Source organism: Mycteria americana, chromosome 5 (assembly GCF_035582795.1).
Source record: "Mycteria americana isolate JAX WOST 10 ecotype Jacksonville Zoo and Gardens chromosome 5, USCA_MyAme_1.0, whole genome shotgun sequence".
NCBI lineage: Eukaryota > Metazoa > Chordata > Aves > Ciconiiformes > Ciconiidae > Mycteria > Mycteria americana.
In genome coordinates this window covers 20,314,822-20,333,396 of record NC_134369.1, presented here as the reverse complement: position 1 = coordinate 20,333,396, position 18,575 = coordinate 20,314,822, and the positions used below count along the sequence as shown (strand labels likewise).

The window sequence follows — 18,575 nt, the reverse complement described above, 5'->3', positions numbered from 1 at the left end:
ACTTACTCTATGAAGGAAAATAAGATTTACACCTCTGTCTTGCCAAAGCCAACTTCATCTTGGTTCCCTTTCTAGCACAGTTTGCTGTTGGAGGAGCAGCTAAGGCCAGGCCAGGATTATGCCAGGATTATAGGGGGGCTAATAGCTGCCATCAGACTCCCAGATGCAGTGTACTGCAGCGGTGTGAGTCCTGCTCGTTTCGCAAGGAGCGTAGGAGTGGAGAACGTGCGCCCTTGCTGTGCCAAGCCAGGGGAGTTTGACACTGTTAGAGCTTGCGTTTTTCTAGTTTCAGTTGCTTATTGATAAGCTGATGTTTGTTGGTTTCTTTTAGGTTGCATTTTTTAAAAATTGTCTGAAAGGGGTATGTTTCTGTTGAAATTCTTCCTGTGGTTATTTTGTGAGGCAAGAAAGGTGCTGCACATTTCACTACAGGACAGGGTCTAAGACCTAGCTGAAGGAACAAGTGTTCAGAATGCCTTTGGGACCACTTGTCTGACCCACAGAGCTGGCAGGCCAGCAGGGAGCCCTCACAGGCTCTGGTGAGGATGTCAGCCCTTCTCCCCTCCCAGTTCTTGGAGCTTTAATATCCTGTTACATATGTCCTGTCATACTTATTGTGCCTATCCTGTCTTAAACAGATCAATAAAGAAATCCCATTCCACGGTGCTGAAGGGTGTTCTGGATTCAACCCTCCTGCTTCTCTGTCTTGCATAACAAAATTTAATGCCATCTCATCTGAGTATGACCAATTTATAGCAGTCCTGCTTACAACAATATCCAGGCATCAATGGGGGCAGAAGCTTGCTCCAAGATTTGCCTGGACTAAGAGCAGTCAGACTTCTGAGGTGTTGAGATTGGAAGAGCACCTTGCAGTGATTTCAGTGTGTTTTGGATCAGGTTCCAAACGATACGCTGTCTGAACCAGGCAGTGAGTATAATTATCTGGGTATTTTCACTTTTTGCTCTTGCAAATACATTCAGCATCTTGATTCTTGGCACGTGGAAAGCAGCAGAGGTATGGTTTTGGCTTTGCAGTGTTTGACCCCTATAGGAATTGGAAGAGTTGTGTTACAGTTTGTTTAGCTTTTTCATTTCCAAATAAAATGGAAGCAAACAAAAATGATTATTTGTTTGCTTTATCCAGGCAGACTTTGACCAAGGAATTTGTGTAGTCTTCTAAGAAATAATAACCAGCTTTTACTGTAATGAATCTCTCTGCACAGTGTAAACATAACAAATAGAAATTAAAAGTACAGTTTACCCTACAGCATAGGTTTGGGTGATGCTTATAAAAGGCTATAAAGCATCTTAATTAAAGTTTTATAGGCTCATAATTATGCATTATTTGAGAGAAATATCATTAGCAATACCAGAGCTATGCAGAAACTTAATATGGTCTTCAGATACCTGGAAATATTTGTAAAATAAAAATGTTTCTAAGGAGGTCCTCTTTCCCCATCAAATAAGAGATCCTGTCTAAAGGCAGAAATGCAGAATACAGAAATCGGGAGGGCTGGTTCTTCTTTCTGCATTCCCTGCCATTTCTGAAAACCATCATGGATATCCTTTTTTGGTGGAAAAGCTCCTCATCACTTTTCAGTTGGCTTCTTGGTGATCTGATGCAGAAATAATTTTTTAGTATATAAATCTGCCTTCATAAAAATCCCCATAAATATAACACAATAAACAAACTGCTTGGAGGTCAGACTGCAGAAGAGGTTGACCTTGCATTTTTAGCAGTTTAATGTATGCTAGCGCTTAGATTTAGCAGGATTAAATTTTGCAAAGGGCCTGTGCCAAGTGTTTCTTACAGAGTAGGAATATCTGAAAGCCTAGTGCAAACCAGTAGGAAACACTGAGCACAAACACTCAGGTGAAATTTAGGCACAAATTTGGTTTTGATTAAATCCAGAATCTTAGTCAGTGTGCAAAACAGGTGATAACTGTAAAGACTAAACAGATACTTTGGAAGTACCTTTTCAATGAAAGCATCTAAATTCAGGCACTGGTTATCTTTCATTCTTTATCATTAAAGCTCTAAGTTATGTCCTTATTTCTGTCCAAACAAAGCCCCATGATTAAAGTTAAATAGCATTAAGTCCCTTAATAAATAGGGATGAGTTTCTCTCTCTCTCTCTCTCTCTCTCTCTCTTTTTTTTTTTTTTTAGACAACTCAAATTTGCTGAATTAGGGCCTCTGTATTATCTTTGTTAACCGAGTTTAGGTAGGTTTTGCAAAAAGGGTATCACACCTGTGCTGCCTTAAAATACAGGTGCCTCTTCTTTCTATGTAGATGTACCCTTCCTTAGGGAAATGAGCTTATTTACAGAATTTGACAGTGAAATATAGAGCTAGATTGTGGTCATGTGAACAAGTAAATACAGATATATGGTTTCCAGTGCAGGTGATACTTTTTCTTACAAAAGAACATTTTTATTTCAAGCATTATCACTATTATACTCACTAATATGTCTTTTAGGAGTGTAAATCTTAGGCTGTTGTTTTAAGTTGTTTACCTGTCTGTGTTATCTGTTCAAAAAATACATTTGAAAGTATGTCTGCTGGTAGCACTCCTGAAGTTATTTTTGACTGTTCAGTGTTATGAATGCTCAGAATGGCAAAGCAGAAAGCCAAAGCTTGTGCTCCTACCCAGAATATTATTTTATTTTTTTTAGCAAAAGCTCCTGTCTTTTTACTTGAATGGTTACAGAGATGTCAGGGATAAGAGATCCACTGCTGTTTACTTTTACTAAGTGAGATGATATAAGCCTGTGATTCCCTACAACATCAAGAAAAGGAATAATAGCTGATAATATATAAAAATATATATGGCCAGTTCCATTTTCTTTGTACAGGTCCATTCCATTTTAATATCAATATTTAATCACCTAGTGTTTTTGTTTATTATTCCCTTTCAAATACTCTTTTAATTTGCTGCAGGCTCTTTAATACTTCAGTTTTAATTTTAAGCTCTCTCCAGCACAGCTTGCATTGTAAGAAATGCATTGAGTTGGTGTGACAGAACTTCCGTATCGTAAAAAATAATGTCTGTTTCCTTATTCCAAGAAGTTGTTATCTTTCAAGATGAAAAGGACATGTATTGCTCTCTTAGGGGTTTTATTTTCAGTCCTTTTTTGGAAAAATAAGTATATTTATCTTTAAGCTAGGATTTTGGAAGGAGCCTAAGGGAGCTAGGAGCAAATTGAGGTCTTTTGGCTATGAAGAGAAAGAGGCAGACCCAGCAATGCAGCAGCAGAGATCACTTCTCTGGCCTGCCCTGGGGTCTTGGTGTGCTTGCTCACATCTGTTGACTGAGTTGCTGGTAGGAGAGCTCCTTACCCCATTTCAAACCACCTGAACTAACTTTGCTTGTTTTGGCTGAAGGCACCTCCCAGCCAGCTCTGCAGGTAGATCTGCAAAGCAGTAGCCTCAAAGCTGTGTGCTCAGGGAGTATTCCTTCCACTACAGCAGCTGTATACAGAGTGCAGCTCTATCTGCAGCCTTCTAAACACTGCATTTCTCATGCTTATGTACAGTCCCACTCACAAAAGCATTTAAGCATGTGCTTACTGTTTAAGTACACGAATATCTCAATGCAGTGAAAACTGTGGCTGAGTACTTCACTGAAATGGGCTCTCCGTGACCTGATTCTCAAAAGTGCTGAGCACTCGGATCCCTGTGAGGTCAGTGAACACTGCTGGGCCTTCATTGCTTTGGAAATGGAGCCGAGTTACGGTTATATGAACTTTGCTTCATGCTCGTATGCTTGCAAAACCCTAGCCCTGTTTTTAAGGATGCAAGACAAGAAGATAATCCATTTTGAATCTTCAAGGAAAAAATTCATGAAGATGTTAAAAGGCAGACACTAGTTAGGGAACATTAGTGAATCTTTGAATTTTTCTAAGTCATTGTTTTGTTTTGTTTGCTTCTGCTTAAAATACCTGCTTTCACAAACCATCAGAACTGTGTAGTTTAAAGATTTTTGGGTCTGATTGATTGCTTTACACTTGACAGAAAGATCCTGAGTACCACGTGTGTGTTTGAAGTGGTATTTCTTTGAATGTCAGCTGATCTCTCTCAGGTTAGAGAAAGTAACTTGATTTTAAGAAAACTAGCACATAAATTGCATTTGTGCTGCTAAGACCTGCTGACACTGCAAAGATAGGTCTTGACAAAGATTTTCTTTGTCAACTCATCTTGTACGGGGTGTCAGATGGGTTCTTTATTTCTGTTCTTTCATTTTTTATTACTGAGGGCATTGGCAGAGGAACAGGGCTTCTGCTTCTCCAGGAGTTCAGTGACTGGCACTGCCTGTCTTTCATCTGCAGCAATAATCTTCTCTGTCTAGGACTTAAATAGGCAGAATTTGCTGGGGAAACAGGGAATCTCCTTACTTAAAATTTTTATTATTGGACAAAAGAAATCATTAGCAAAGAATAGGATGACAAAAGCCCAGAAAGCAGAAATGGCAAGGGAGCTCTGTGGTGCACAGGGTTTTGGGTCCCAATCCCAAGTAATTTTTTAAAGAGATTTTTTTTGATTAGTCTGACTTGGCACCAGCTCTTCTGCATGCATGTACGCTCTCATCACTGTTTGAACATGTAAATGCTCAAATATGGGTGAAGGAAATGCTAGTAGTGCACGTACCAATACCAGTGTCTGAATGCACTGGCAGAGGTGATGAAAACCATTATGCAGATGAGAGCACGTAAAAAGCAGTGAGGTTTCTGCAAAAGTAACTTGTGCACAGGCTTAAATAAAGAGCATTGCAAATCATACCCAAAATATTTTCTCTGTGTCTATGATTATGTTATTTCCATAGCAACTAATTATGCCATAAACCAAAGATCATGATTTCAGGTGGCATGTGAGCAGAAGGAGATGAGCTATTAAGTATTGACAATCCTTTTTTTTTAATGCAAATTTCCTTATTTATAAAGAAAAAAAAGAAAGAAAATGAAAAAAAAAAACAAACCAACCCTGAAGTCTGCTATATAAGTGAAATTGCTTCTGACTGGAATATTTTTTCAAAGTTTTGTTGGAGGCATCAGGAAATCTTTAAAGGAGTTGCAGGTACAACTGTGAATATCAAAAGATCTTTGTATTAGCTGAAGAAATCTCTAGAACATCTGACTTTCTCCTCCTGCCCATGCAATCTAGGGCTCAACCACTTTCCAGCAAGTATAGCCTTTTACAGATACTGAAATTGCTAACAGACGAGCAAGGACTCTGGAAATAAAAGGGAAAGTGTGGGATCTTCTTATATACGTGACAAGTTTGAGGTTTCAGTAAAACATGCCATCTTCTGCTTGACTTGTTAAAAAAAATCTTCATATTTCTTTCTGCAATAAAAGGTTCTTGAGAGATGCTCAGCTTACAGTCCCATGGTAATACTCCTTGAGCTGGAGGACTTTCTGCCCAGAGTTGTTTGATTTACCTGTTTCTTAGGGGGCTGCTTTGACACGTTTTGCTTTTGGTTCAGGAACTGGTTTTATGGCTCCAAGTCTGACCCACTCACGCCTCTCTTAAAGCCTTTGGCAACATGTGACAGCACAGGCTCTTTGCACCATGTGAATTTTTAGGAGAGAGCAGGATTTAGGGAGGAAACCCTTTGCTTGCTGCTTCTTTGCTCTGTGTGGGCTGTCAGAAAGAGGGTTGACATGCAGGGACACTGTCACCAGATTTCTCCATTGCTTAGCCTGTGGATGGAGATGCAGAGAGGTAATAGTACAGCGCTGGCTCAACGCCTAGGTCCCCCAGTCACATTCATAGAATCATAGAATGGTTTGGGTTGGAAGGAACCTTTAAAGGTCATCTAGTCCAACCCCCCTGCAATGAGCAGGGACATCTTCAACTAGATCAGGTTGCTCAGAGCCCGCTCCAACCTGACCTTGAATGTTTCCAGGGATGGGGCATCTACAACCTCTCTGGGCAACCTGTTCCAGTGTTTCACCACCCTCATTGTAAAACATTTCTTCCTTACATCTAGTCTGAATCTACCCTCTTTTAGTTTAAAACCATTACCCCTTGTCCTATCGCTACAGGCCCTACTTAAAAGCTTGTCCCCATCTTTCTTATAAGCCCCTTCAAGTATTGAAAGGCCGCAATAAGGTCTCCCCAGAGCCTTCTCTTCTCCAGGCTGAACAACTCCAACTCTCTCAGCCTGTCCTCATAGGAGAGATGTTCCATCCATCTGATCATTTTTGTGGCCCTCCTCTGGACCTGCTCCAACAGGTCCATGTCTTTCCTGTGCTGAGGACTCCAGAGCTGGATGCAGTATTCCAGGTGGGGTCTCACCACAGCAGAGAAGAAGGGCAGAATCACCTCCCTTGTCCTGTTGGCCACACTTCTTTTGATGCAGCCCAGGATGCGGTTGGCTTTCTGGGCTGCGAGTGCACATTGCTGGCTCATGTCCAGTTTTTCATCCACCAGTAACCCCCAAGTCCTTCTCAACAGGGCTGCTCTCAATCCCTTCATCCCCCAGCCTGTATTGATACTAGGGGTTGCCCCTACCCAGGTGCAGGACCTTGCACTTGCACTTGAACCTCATGAGGTTCACATGGGCCCGCTTCTTGAGCTTGTCCAGGTCCCTCTGAATGGCATCCCATTCCTCAGGCATGTCAACCACTCAGCTTGGTGTCATCTGCAAATTTGCTGAGGGTGCGCTCAATGCCACTGTCCATGTCATTGATGAAGATATTAAACAGTACTGGCCAGGGCTGAGCAGAGACTGCAGACCTACAGCAGTACGAGGCTGTCAGGTTAAAAATCATATTCTCACTCCCTTTTGCCTTGTGCTTTTAATAATTTATATTCATGCAGAATGAATATACAAAAGCAAACAAATCAAAGACTCCATCACAAGGGTTTTTTTCTTCTAGCTGAAATAGCCAGACTGCCCCTGAACTTCTGACTTCAGTCAGAAGAGGTAATGTTTCTCTTAGTCTTTGGAAGAGGTGTACATTTTTCACAAAGCCTGCATTGCTGAATCAAACGTAACCAAACAGTAGCTGCAAAGAGTGCACTGGGGTGCAGAGAAGGGGTTGCTTGCTAGGCGTGTTGCTGAAGAAGGGAACAGGCAGGGCCAAACGCTTTTGATTAATGCTTTTATGTGGTGATCTCTGTATGTACATGAAATGAAAAAGTTAGCCATTTGGAGTGTATTTATCAATTGATTGCCCTTAGCTGATTGTAATGCTGTGGTGTGGAGCAAAGTTAATAACCCACAAAAAGCTCGTACTCTTGTAGTAATATTTGATCTTAAACATTTTGTTCACTGAAACTACTGGGAAAGACTATCACTTCTCATGTGCATGCCTTTGCACACACCGCTGTTGCAGAGCAGGAGCAGTTGTCACATACCTACCCTGTATTTATATAGTATATTTCAGTAATAGCTTCTAGCAGGATTTTTTAAAATTTATTTTATTTTGTGGATCACTTCTTAACAGTTTTTATGAGGTGTTCACAAACAGGCTACTGACGCTAGTGCAAAGTGGGTTATCTCATGAGGAGAATGGAGCAGGTATGCAGAGTTTTGAAGACGGTGACAAGAGGCATTAGTAAAGGGAAATCCAGTGCAACCATTAAAGGACCGATGGGACTAAATTAATGAGGAGGTGAGTTAGTGCCTGCATTTTGTGTGACTTGAAGGGGTTTTGTGATCATGAGGGTTAAATCATGGAGCAGGAAGAGAAAGCAGTATTCAAAATGGATAGAAGGAAGGCCTGATCCAAAGTGGTATGGAAATACCTGCTGATTTCACTTTCAGTCCAGAGGCATCACACACAGTGGAGCATTAGGAGGGGAAGTCCTGGACGTGGAAAGGGAAAGAAGCAGCCAGGTCTGGAAAAACACAGTGCACCAAAAGAGGAGACAAAGGCAAGCAGGGGGCTGCAGAGGCCCGGAAAGCAGCTCTCACCCAAACTATGGGGACAGGCAGGTTCTTTAGGGATCCTCAACAAAACGTTCTGACACAGTAACCATCACTTGAGCTCAGAGAACACACACAAAGCCCGCTCGGGCCTTGGCAGCGGCGGTGTCCCTGCCCTGGGGATCAGGGCCCAGCAGCACCATCCGGCCGCAGCCCCACCTAGGTCTCGGGGCTGCCCGTCTGACGGCAGCGCGCCGCGTGCTCTCATGCGTACCTATGCCGTCACGTGGCTAATCCTGATTGGCCCGGGCGCCCGCGACCCCTTTAAAGGAGGAGTGGGGCTGTGACGAGCCCGCTCACAGGTAATGGCCGTATGCTCTGCAGTGTGGCGGAGCTGGGAGCTAACGAGGGAACTGGGAGTAGATTTGGCGGAGGGAGGTAGGAGCGTGGTGCGGGGCCTGTGGTGACTGCAAGTGCAGGGTGAGGTGGCAGGTGGGAAGTGTGGGCTGTACAAGTAGGTGTGTGTCTTCAGGTGATAGCTGAAGCCTTGGATGAGGCTGTTTTGAGAAAGGATGTGAGTGATAATGCAGTTAACAGATCTACTGCTGGTGCCCAAACCTTTTACAGTTCCTATGTATTGCCTGGAGCTCATCTGACGTAACTAAAGTGCTGCTTCGCCTCTTTCAGGGCCAGGGTTTTGGCTGGAGATGTTGAAGGGTTACCAGTCCTCCACTCAAAGCAGCAGGGACAGAGTTGTTACAACCTAAATGGTAGCATGCCACCAGAATCAATACAAATTGAACCTCTGCAGGCAAGACTGCACAGTGCTTGCTTTCTTGTGTAGAGGAATCAATATGAATTGGCCACAGGATGTAGAATATACAGGTGCATTTGGGGAAAGAAAAAGTAGATGAAAAGCTGAGGTGAACAGAGGTCACTAGGTCCAGGCTGTGATTTTAGGCTCAGTTATTAACAAAAAGTTTTGTGAAAGCTATAATTCACCTGCCCCTTGAGTTACCCTTGTGGACATAATGTCCCAGCGATGCAATGCTTCCAAGGTTTATTCTTCTTGGTTCATGTAAGTATCACTTTATTGTAATGGCTTAAATGTTGATACCGGTCCCAGCATGTCCCTGCCCCTTTCATCCACTTTCCACCAGGGATGGGCAAAAGTAGAGTACCTTAACCTTTCTCATTTTATTGCTTTTCCCCAGTTCCTGTGCAGGGTCTTACTCCTTCATATAAGCATGTCATCCAAGCTGTGGTTAGCCTGCTGGTGCAATGTTGCTATCTCAAGGATTTCCTATTTAGGCTAGCAACTCTGACTGGGTTTCCTAGCGTGGAAGATTTAATAAAAGAATGATTCTGGAGCTGTATAATGTCTGTATCCCAGATGACTCTGTTTCTAATTAGCTGTTTATATTGGCATGAGAAAGAAGAACAGTGATGACTTGAGAGCTAAATTTTGCACTAAAGTGCCTTTGAAAAGTTGTCATTTCAGTGAGGTGTGCTAAGGGATGGTGGTGAAAGGAGGCTGGGGTAAAAGTACCCTTTATTGTAAGGGTCGTGTGGGACCTCTGCCTTCCTTGTGTGTTTTTCTGCATCTGTCTGAAATGTACCCACTGTGTGTTGATGTTTAATATTTTTTTATTTAAAAGCAGCATTTAGAAACTCTCCCTTCTACCTCAGATCTTGGCTTTATAAATTATTCCACGTATATTAAGGACTGAATTCTCTTGGGAATTGATGATTTCTTGCCTTAAGGAAAGGTGAAATCAAGTGATTTCTACCCCTTTTCTTATCCAGATAGCAGTAAGTGAGCTGCTTTTGAGCCTTCATATGTCTAGTTTACAGTAGATATGCCAAACTGGTCTCTGTTACGTGCTTGCAATACTGTGGGCGCCCTTGTTAAATAATGATTATCTAACTTGATACTGTTTCAACATAATCTGTGTACAGAGCTGTACCCAGTTTTTCTTTTTACCATTTAATATGGAGCTTTGTGCATAGCCATTTCTGTATACTGACAGGGGACATAGAAAATATTTGAATCACCTTTGGGTTTCCATTGCCAAACTGGTCTAGTTGCCATACAGACAAGAAGGAAGATTGCAGGCAGAACTGTTTGGTGCCGTGGTAAAAATAAATGGTGTATTGGAAACTCAGACCGAGAACAGATCTGCTTGCATGGAACCATCTTTATGTCCTAGGAAAGGAGGACTCCTTTCTGGGGACAGAGTTTATACTGTGCAGGAAAGGGAGGGAGGAAGAGTAGAAGAGTGAGCTCCATCGTAGCTATGAAGTATCTCTGTTCTTAGAGGTAGGGAAATTAAAAAGTGGAAAAGTTGTAAGTCATCCAAAGTTGTTGAAACAGATGGGGCAGGAGTTATTACCCTTGTGTTTTGTGCTCAAGTTCTTTCTCTCTAAAGCTTGCACCAGGTATGCCCAGTGTATTTATAGTTTGCAGAGGAAACGAAGGAAAATGATTAGACTCTAGCTTTGCAGTTTGTAAATTAACAGAATTAGAGGGTAGTTTGCGAGGGTCAACTGCTCAGGCTATGTGCAAAACCAGCTCGTTTTACTTCTGCTAATTTGTTCTTTAATTAATTGGTGCCTATGTCTCTTGATTTGTGCTGAGACTGGCAAGATGCTTCATTCAAGAAACCTGTTTTCATCCTGATTAATTCTCTGCTGGGGCAGGCCTTTTAAAAAATATTAGCCAGCCATCTTCTCGCTTAGCTCCAGGAGCTTACAGTCAAAATCATAAGGCAGACAGAGGATGAGAGAAGGAAGGCAGAGACAGGCCGTCCCATTTTACAGATAAGGAAGCGGCACATACGGAGACAAAGTGAGTTACTCCCACAGGGAATTTAGGGCAAAGATGGTAAATGAGTCTTGCTTTCCTGAGTGTTAATACTGTAATTACCACAGGTTCAGTCAGACTTTTCCTTTCTGAAAGAGTTGTGTGTGGCAGATTTTCAACTCTTTACTGCTTGTGGGAGTAGCCAGATTTTAGGGAAGTGCTCCCCAATGTACGGAGTATGATGCCAATCAGTGAGTTATCTGATGGGGAGATAGGCTGCTAGGGAAGCAAATGAGCTGGCCTTACATTTTGCTGAGTGATGATTCCGTGGAACTGAGCGACTTAGGAAAATCCTGGTGATGGATCTGCAACGGAACAAACAAGCCTTCTGGCAAGGGAAACTGGGCCTGTTCTGACTCTGCTCCCCCCAAAACATCCTGAACGCTTATGCATAAGAAATTTTTACAGCAGTTACTTATTCCCATTTCTTTCGGCAGCACTGCCTGTGTATCCGGGCAGCCTTTTTAAAGCCAACTGCACGTCAGGCTCGATCTCCGTGCGGTTACTCCGTGCTAAGAGTTTCGGAGCGGGGGGGACGGGACCGCGGGCGGGCAGAGCCGGGCGGCCTCGAGACCTGCCCCACGCGGGGGCTCCTGCCGCCCTCCCCGCCTGCGCTCCCGCCCGGTTGAGGCAGCGCCCGCCGCATCCCGAAACCGAGGGGCGGCTTCTTATCGCAAAGGTGGTGGTGGCGGCGGGGGGGTGCCGGAGGGGCTGCGAGAGGGGTAGGGAGGGCTGCCCAGGACGAGGCGGCCCCTTCTCCTGCCTCGGCGGGAGGCGTGGGGCCGGGCCGGGGCGCGGCGATGCGGGCGGGCGGGGAGCGCGATTGGCGCGGAGCCTCGGAGGAGTGGCGGCCGCGCTGAGAATGGAGCTCCGTAGCTGGCTTGCCACAGGCTCCCCCGCATGAAGGGGATCCGGGGATCCTTAAAGTGAGCCGAGCGTCTTGGGTCAGAGCAATGTGGCAAAGAGGAAAGGGCCACGGGAGCTGCTTGCCTTTTGGATAATTCCTGCCCTTGCCCACGAGTCTTGTGCAGCGGCACTCTCTTGTCTGTGTGTGGGATGTGGAGCTGGGGTTTTATATGGCATTTGCCATCCAAGTGAGGTCACACTTCCTTTTTTTAAAATTCATTGCTTTGGGTACAGTATATCTATCTCTCTTTTTTTCTTCTCTGGTAGTGGGGTGGGCCGGGAGGGACGATTGTGACACCGGAGGGAATGTTTACTTGTGCAGAAGTCTTTCTCATGTGGAAGCACGCTGCTCCCTAACTCCTGGCTAAGCAGACTTCAGTTCACCAACTTTGCTGCCGTACAACACATGTAACTCCTTGACAGGATGGCAGACAAAAGAACAGCTGGTGCAAAACAATAGGGGATTCGTAGCAAGGAGGAGGGAAGAAAAGTCACAAACCTTTCACCCGCACCATTGACATCCGACGATTGTGAGAGCAGCAGTTGTGACGGGACAAGCTGAAGCCACCATGCGCAGGTCTAGCACCGATGAGTCGACCTATCACAGGAGCCCTTCCCTGGACAGCAAGGATTACAGTTTCCCAAATGGCGCCTTTCGTCGCTACAGCAGCATGTATGGTGGCCAGTTTGGGGCTGCCAGCAACTCTTTTTTTGGATTCCACACCAACCCAGGCCCTAAGGCCACCAAGGCTAAGTACACGTCCCCCAAGGGAAACAAGTACGTTGTCTTTTACCTGGATCTCTCATTTATTTTTCTCCTAGAACTGAAGAGGTGCAGCATGGCTCACAACTGCCTGCAGTGTATCAAGTACCTAATGTTTGTCTTCAACCTTCTCTTCTGGGTGAGTACATGTTTGAAACTGCAAGACGGTTGCATTTATGTCTGTTTACTAAGATGGAAGGTAAACTTGTTGCTGCTTTTAAACTGAGAAGTTTAAACTTGGAAGTTGAACAAAGTGGTGCCTAGGCTATCCTTTCAGTCGCCTCATTAATTTGTGTGGAGAACCTACTGAGGGTTTCCTTCACCCTCTTATTTCCTGGACTTCAGCTGTGTTTCAAAACTGTGATGATACAAGGCAAAGGAGTGTGTTTATAGAGGCCAGTTGCATGAATGCCTTAATCACTTTGTTCCAGTGAGAGCCGTACACTCCTTTTGTTGCCCTGATCTTTCATTCTTGTATGTGCTTGCCTCAAAAGTCATGCAGTCTTAGAAATCACTGAGACCATTCATGATTTTAAGGTCAAGCACATTCTTACATCCATTGCTGATCGCAGATGGCACACTTGGTACATGACAACATTAAAGCCTCTATCAGGGACCTCCAGGTTATTGTTCTTTGTCCCGGTCAGTGATGGGTCCTAGCATTGCCATTCCCTCCTGAAGACATAGCTCTGAAGGGTGGAGGGAGACCAGAGCCCTCCTCGCTTCTTTTGGGGCTGTTACTCTGTGGTGAGAGCTTATCAAATAACTGAGGTGTGTGTGTGTCAGCAGGACACAGTGATGGGACATATGGGCGTGCATCTCTGCATCATCTTTTTAATAAATGAGGTGGCTGTCAACAGCAGGGTGGTTGGGCGTTTCACTGCCATGAAATGGAGCATAGGCTGTAGACAGAGACTAAGGGAGACTAAAGAAGCTCAGTGGGGGGGTTCAGGTTACAGGACTGTTTGTCCTGTAAAAAAGGGAGTAGCATGATTGCTACGGGAGGGGAGGAAGTGATTTCTAGTTCAAAGTCTCCCATCCAGATTCGTATGTGGGAGTGTCTGTTGTGAGGTCCTCAGGAGGTGCCTTGAAATGCCTCGTTCTTCCAGAGTGGTTTGTTAACGTGCTGAGGGAAATAAGGGGTATTGTGAAGTGACACCACTTCTGTCCTGGCACTTAAGGAGGGGAGGGGGTGTGTGTTTGCAGTTGGATGTTATCACGTCCATATTACTGATTGTCTGTGCTCTCATGAATTGTTGGAGGTACGCGGAGGGCTGTGAGTGAGATTGAAAGAGCTGTTCTCTAGTGTGCGCTGCTGTACAGCTGTTTAAAACAAGGCATGCTGCAGTGCTGGTGCGTCAGAAAACACAAAGTGCAGGCAACTTCTGACCTGAGTCATACCAAGGAGTCAGGATGTGATAAACTATTCAAGTCCACTGAATTGCCATGGTACTAACCAGAGCTATGAAACACAAGAAGAGTGTTCTCTTTATACCCTAGATAAGCTGGTAGAAAGAGTGTTGGTTAAGACTGCAGTCTGTCTTTCAACTCTGACTCTGATTGCTTCTGCATTCCTAAATATTGCCTAATATTTATTGCAGCTTACTCCAGACCTTTCTGGAAAAGACAAACACTATCTTTCGTGCTCTTTTAAGCCTTGTGCCTCTACTGATTGTCTGTGGTCAAGATTATAGCACTGACAGCTAGTTGAAGCGTGTGCTAGAGAAATGCAATAGGATGCTGGTGTTAATAGCTCTTTTCAGGACTATGCATGGCACTGCCACAAAGGATACTCACTGCATTCTGATTCCTTTTACAATATTCATCTTCCACTGGGGCATATGCATATGATAAGAAGAGGTACTATTGCACATAATGTGTGTGTATTTATAAAGGCAAGATGCCACATAATAATAAATCTTTAGCATGCTTTTCAGTAGGAAAGCCTTAATCCTTTGAGAGAGCAAGAGAGCAGGAAAGGTTGTCTTTCCCCTGAAACAGTCAAAGTGATTCTCAAATGCTTGGAGGGAGAGAAAAGACAGGGGTCTCAAAGAGAGAATAATGATATGTCAGCTGGGTTCTTCTTGAACTAAAGCATACGAGCAGGGGAGTGGGTGGTGTCAAATACTGCAGCATGATTTCTGTTTTGTTTCCCTTTCACATGCTACCTGCACAGCAGGAGTGATTGATGATGATCATGTCCAAATGAGGTTTGCACAGCATGTAGTTATAATAGATGCAGCTCTTCACCTTCTCACAGTGGACAAAGTAACTAAAACGAGATGATTTTAAAAAGCACTGGCTTAAGCTGACCTATCTTTAGTAAAAGCAGAAAAAAATTTCCATTTCTAGTGATCAAAAGTCTTGGAATGATTACAGGTTGATGATACTACTGTTTTGTTTTTAAAGTTGTTGTCAGTTATCTGTCATGTTTTACTTTGTGAAATTAAAAGAGAAACATCTCTGCAAGAAGACAGGATTTCTCTTTGCATACATGCTCACGGAAGTTTTGCTGTCTCCACCTTTCCCCTCCACCCTTCTCTGGGTAGTTGGTTAGTGACAGACAATAGTAAGTAGGAAGAGGAATTATTTTTCATGCTTTGACCTCCAAATAAAAACTGCAGTTATTTCCATGTATAGAGAGCAGTATTGCATTAAATTACTTAAATGCTTATTGTAGGTTGTTCCTGCTTTTTATTCTGTTGTGAGCTTCGATTTCCTTCAGAAATCATATTTTAATTTTCTTCTTCCTGTTCCTATTCATTAACTCCACTCCATTTTATGCATCCCTACAGCCTGTTTCCCAGTACTTTCAGCTATCTTTCCTACAGCATGGCAGAAAAATGGTCCTCAGCCCTGTGCAACTCTAGTGGGATTGGTGCTGCATTTCTGAGGAAAAGACCCTTTTCCTATAAGTCTGGTGAATTTATAGGAAACAAAATCTCAGAGACCACGTTGATTTTAAATGTTCCTGGCAAGCTTTATCGGATTAGGTGCTGCGCTCATACTGTAAAATTTTTAAAAGCAGTCATGTAACTGTGAAAACAGAGCACATTCCTCGTCCCCTTTCTGATGGTTGAAGGGAACACAAAGCTCCTTCACAAATGTCAGAGGCTGAGGTGCCTTGTCAGTGTTGGTGCTGAATCAGTCTATTGGTACAGCAGACCAGAAGCTATTAATGTAGAGAAAAAAATCTGATAGTCCTAGAATAGCTCTATTCTCCATGAAGAGTCCAGCACAAATTGCTCTTGGTGCATTTGCAACTACTCTGGGGTATTAAAGTACTGAAACATGGACAAAACATTATTAGACAGCAGCGCTGCTGCTCTAATGGGAATTGCCATTCAGAGGCCATTTCCTGGAATATTGCCAGATGTAGAGGAGCCTTCATTGTATCACTGCACTGGTTTGTAAGCTCCCGAAATAACTTTTGTCACCTAATACATAATACTTGCCTGACTTCATTCATTTTTATGGACTTCAATTTTCTTTTGTTGAATTGCTGAACCCTCGAGACTAAAGATCACCTCAGATGACAGCAAAGCAGAATATTTTTATTTCATAATGAAATATTTGTATTTCACTGTGAAATACCCAGGGAAGAACATTTGTTTTCCACATTCTGTCCTCCAAACATCCAGAGTTTCTTTATGACAGTCAGTAAAGTGAACTGTTTTCTTTCTGTGCTCATAATACGAGGCTCTGCTTGCTTTCCCTTTTTTTTTTGTTAAAAAAAGGTAGGATATATCCTAAGGGCTGAGAGAGTGCTATAGAAGGAAAAATGTCATCTCCTTAATCACCCTTTGCTTATGCCAGCATTCCCACTTTCTTTGACTTCTAACTCCCAAACCTCCAAGACTCAAAAAAGGAAATGCACAGAAATGTACTTGTGTTTCCAGTGGCTCTTGCTTTCCTGTGCTAGAGAAAACTAGCTAGATTGGTAGTGATTTGCCCATAAAATAACTGAATACCTATGTCTGACTCTTCAGGTAATGCTTTAAACAATAGAAAAATGCAGTAAAGCACAGAAATTGCAAAATGCTGTTGTTAGACTAGTTATAGAGAGGAGACAGCAACAAAAAGAAAGGAGGCAGAAATTTATTATTTATCAAACTTACCATTAATCATTTCTATGCATGTGTCTCCTTTTCATTGTTAAAACATACTAAAGTTGTATGTACTATAAAGAAGTCAAAGTCTTCAAAACGGTATGCGAAGACTCTAATTCTAGCGGGTAGGCTCCCAAAGACCCAGGGGAATATTCTCTTGTAGCTTGAAAACTTGGGAGTTGCCATCTGCTGGACACACTATGGCTGGGATGAGCAGCTGGAGCTCTGCTTTCTGCCTTCGTGCCTAAAGAGATGAGGCAAAGCACTTTGCTTTGTTTTGCTTTTTCATCCATATAAAATTCCCAACTGATACAGCCCTGAGAATGTGTATCTTGGCTTCTGAGACACAAAGTGTAAATCTGAACTGTATGGAAACACAGAGCCAAGGAAGTAGCAGGTAGCACTAGTGAATGCACTAGGATCTGTGTGGAAAAAATGAGAACCTATTTAATCTGATTCCAGGGACCAGCTGTGGGTCTCTTGCTCTGGCTTTGCTGCTGTTGATGGCTTGTGGACCACAGTTTGGGAAGCTCTGCACTAATGAGTACTGCTGGCCTGGTGCACTAGTGATACTTCCAGCAGTCAATCTTTATTACCTGGATGTAATTGGAAGGAAGGAGGGGAAGTAATGAAAATGAGAAATCCCTCATTACTGGCATAATTTTCTTTCCTTGCACTTCAACTTCAGTGGCACAGGTATGTCTTGTACGAACTATGCAAATGTTTATAATATCTGGAAGTCTGAGTGTGCAGGGCAGCTGGAAAAAGGAACAGCTTGATCTGAAAATGCACCATGGGGCACTGGATGGTCTTTGAGTGATCCTGGCCAAATTTGGCCAGAGGGTGGAGGCAGAGGGATGTCTCTTCATTTCTTTGTACCTTGTTGGGAAACCATCTGATATTATTAGCTTGAGAGGAGAGCTGTTAGCTGAGCTTATTCCCAAAGCTGGGGAATTTTGTGAGAGAAGCTGCTGATTTCGTTGAATTGGATTCCTTGTCCTTCATCTGCATCCTCCATCAGTCAGCTGAATGAGATTGATGGCTGAAACAGCCAGAAACTCTACAGATTGTTAGTGGCTAAGGACAGCAATAATTTTGTAGTTATACTTGGCTGCAGTCTTAAGTTGGTGGAAAAAATATTACCAATAGAGCGGTAAGCCATTTTAAAAGCAGGCCCACCATCTCATCATCATTATTTGTGCACGTTCTCCTCTGATGGGCAAGGGCTGCCACTCATCCCATGTAGCTGAGCTGCTCAGTTGGAGCTTCTGCATGCTGTTCTGCAGGGAAGACAGTCACATGTCTACCAGTTGGGTGGTGCTCTGAGAAGACAGTTTGATTAGAAATAAGACAGGCTGTGCATTTTCATATGTATAACAGGTGGATAATCTATGACAAAATTTTGATTAAACAGCAATACAGACTTTGCTTCTGTGTAATTAAAACATGGGAAGTTTACCCCAGAATGTCATTTTCTGTAACTGCCTCTGAGTCTCTGATTCTCATTTGTTACCTACCTCCTCCTGAAACTGCTCGGTCTGATTGACATCTTATCTCTGCCTCTGACTTTGTGAGGGCTCTCTGAGGATGTATTTTTAAGAAGCATTGCTTTTAAAGAAAGGAGAGTCATTTGATATGGGAATTACAGACTTCAAAAAATGGTATTTCTGTGAGAAGCAGAACTATTGAGGGCTGATATCAAGTGTGAGAGGGAGATGACTGTATTACCTGATGTCTGATTTACATGGGCACCAATTAGAGCTTTTCCCATAGCGGTGCTATTCATACAGTCTCTTTCCTGTGTGGATTCTGATGTCTAACAGGGGTTGAGGATCATGCTGGAGTCTTGTCTCCCAGTGAAGGCATTGCTAAGGGCTACATTTGCTACCTGAATGTGTACTTTCTGAAAATCTTTAGGAAGTTAATGACTTTGAAAGGGTGCATATCTGTCAAATCAGGCTAACAGTGACAAATGGACTCATGAGTTATTTGTGGAATACTCAGCCAACACAGTTCAATTCCATAATCTTCTTTTCCTTAGGAAACCAGGCTCAGAAGGCT

At 43.3% G+C, this 18,575-nt stretch overlaps 1 protein-coding gene across 11 annotated transcripts in view; it reads left to right on the top strand.

The window, feature by feature from the left end:
- TSPAN4 (tetraspanin 4) overlaps positions 1-18,575 on the top strand; it is a 467,778-nt gene that overhangs the window by 254,336 nt on the left and 194,867 nt on the right. For 10 of the 11 annotated variants that reach the window (XM_075502392.1, XM_075502393.1, XM_075502395.1 and 7 more), the window contains one exon: positions 12,465-12,544. The exons of the other annotated variant lie outside the window; for it this stretch is intronic. In XM_075502392.1, the coding sequence (XP_075358507.1) occupies positions 12,482-12,544 (63 nt within the window). In that variant the 5' untranslated portion in view covers positions 12,465-12,481. The remainder of the gene's footprint in view (positions 1-12,464; positions 12,545-18,575) is intronic. 11 annotated transcript variants of the gene reach the window in all.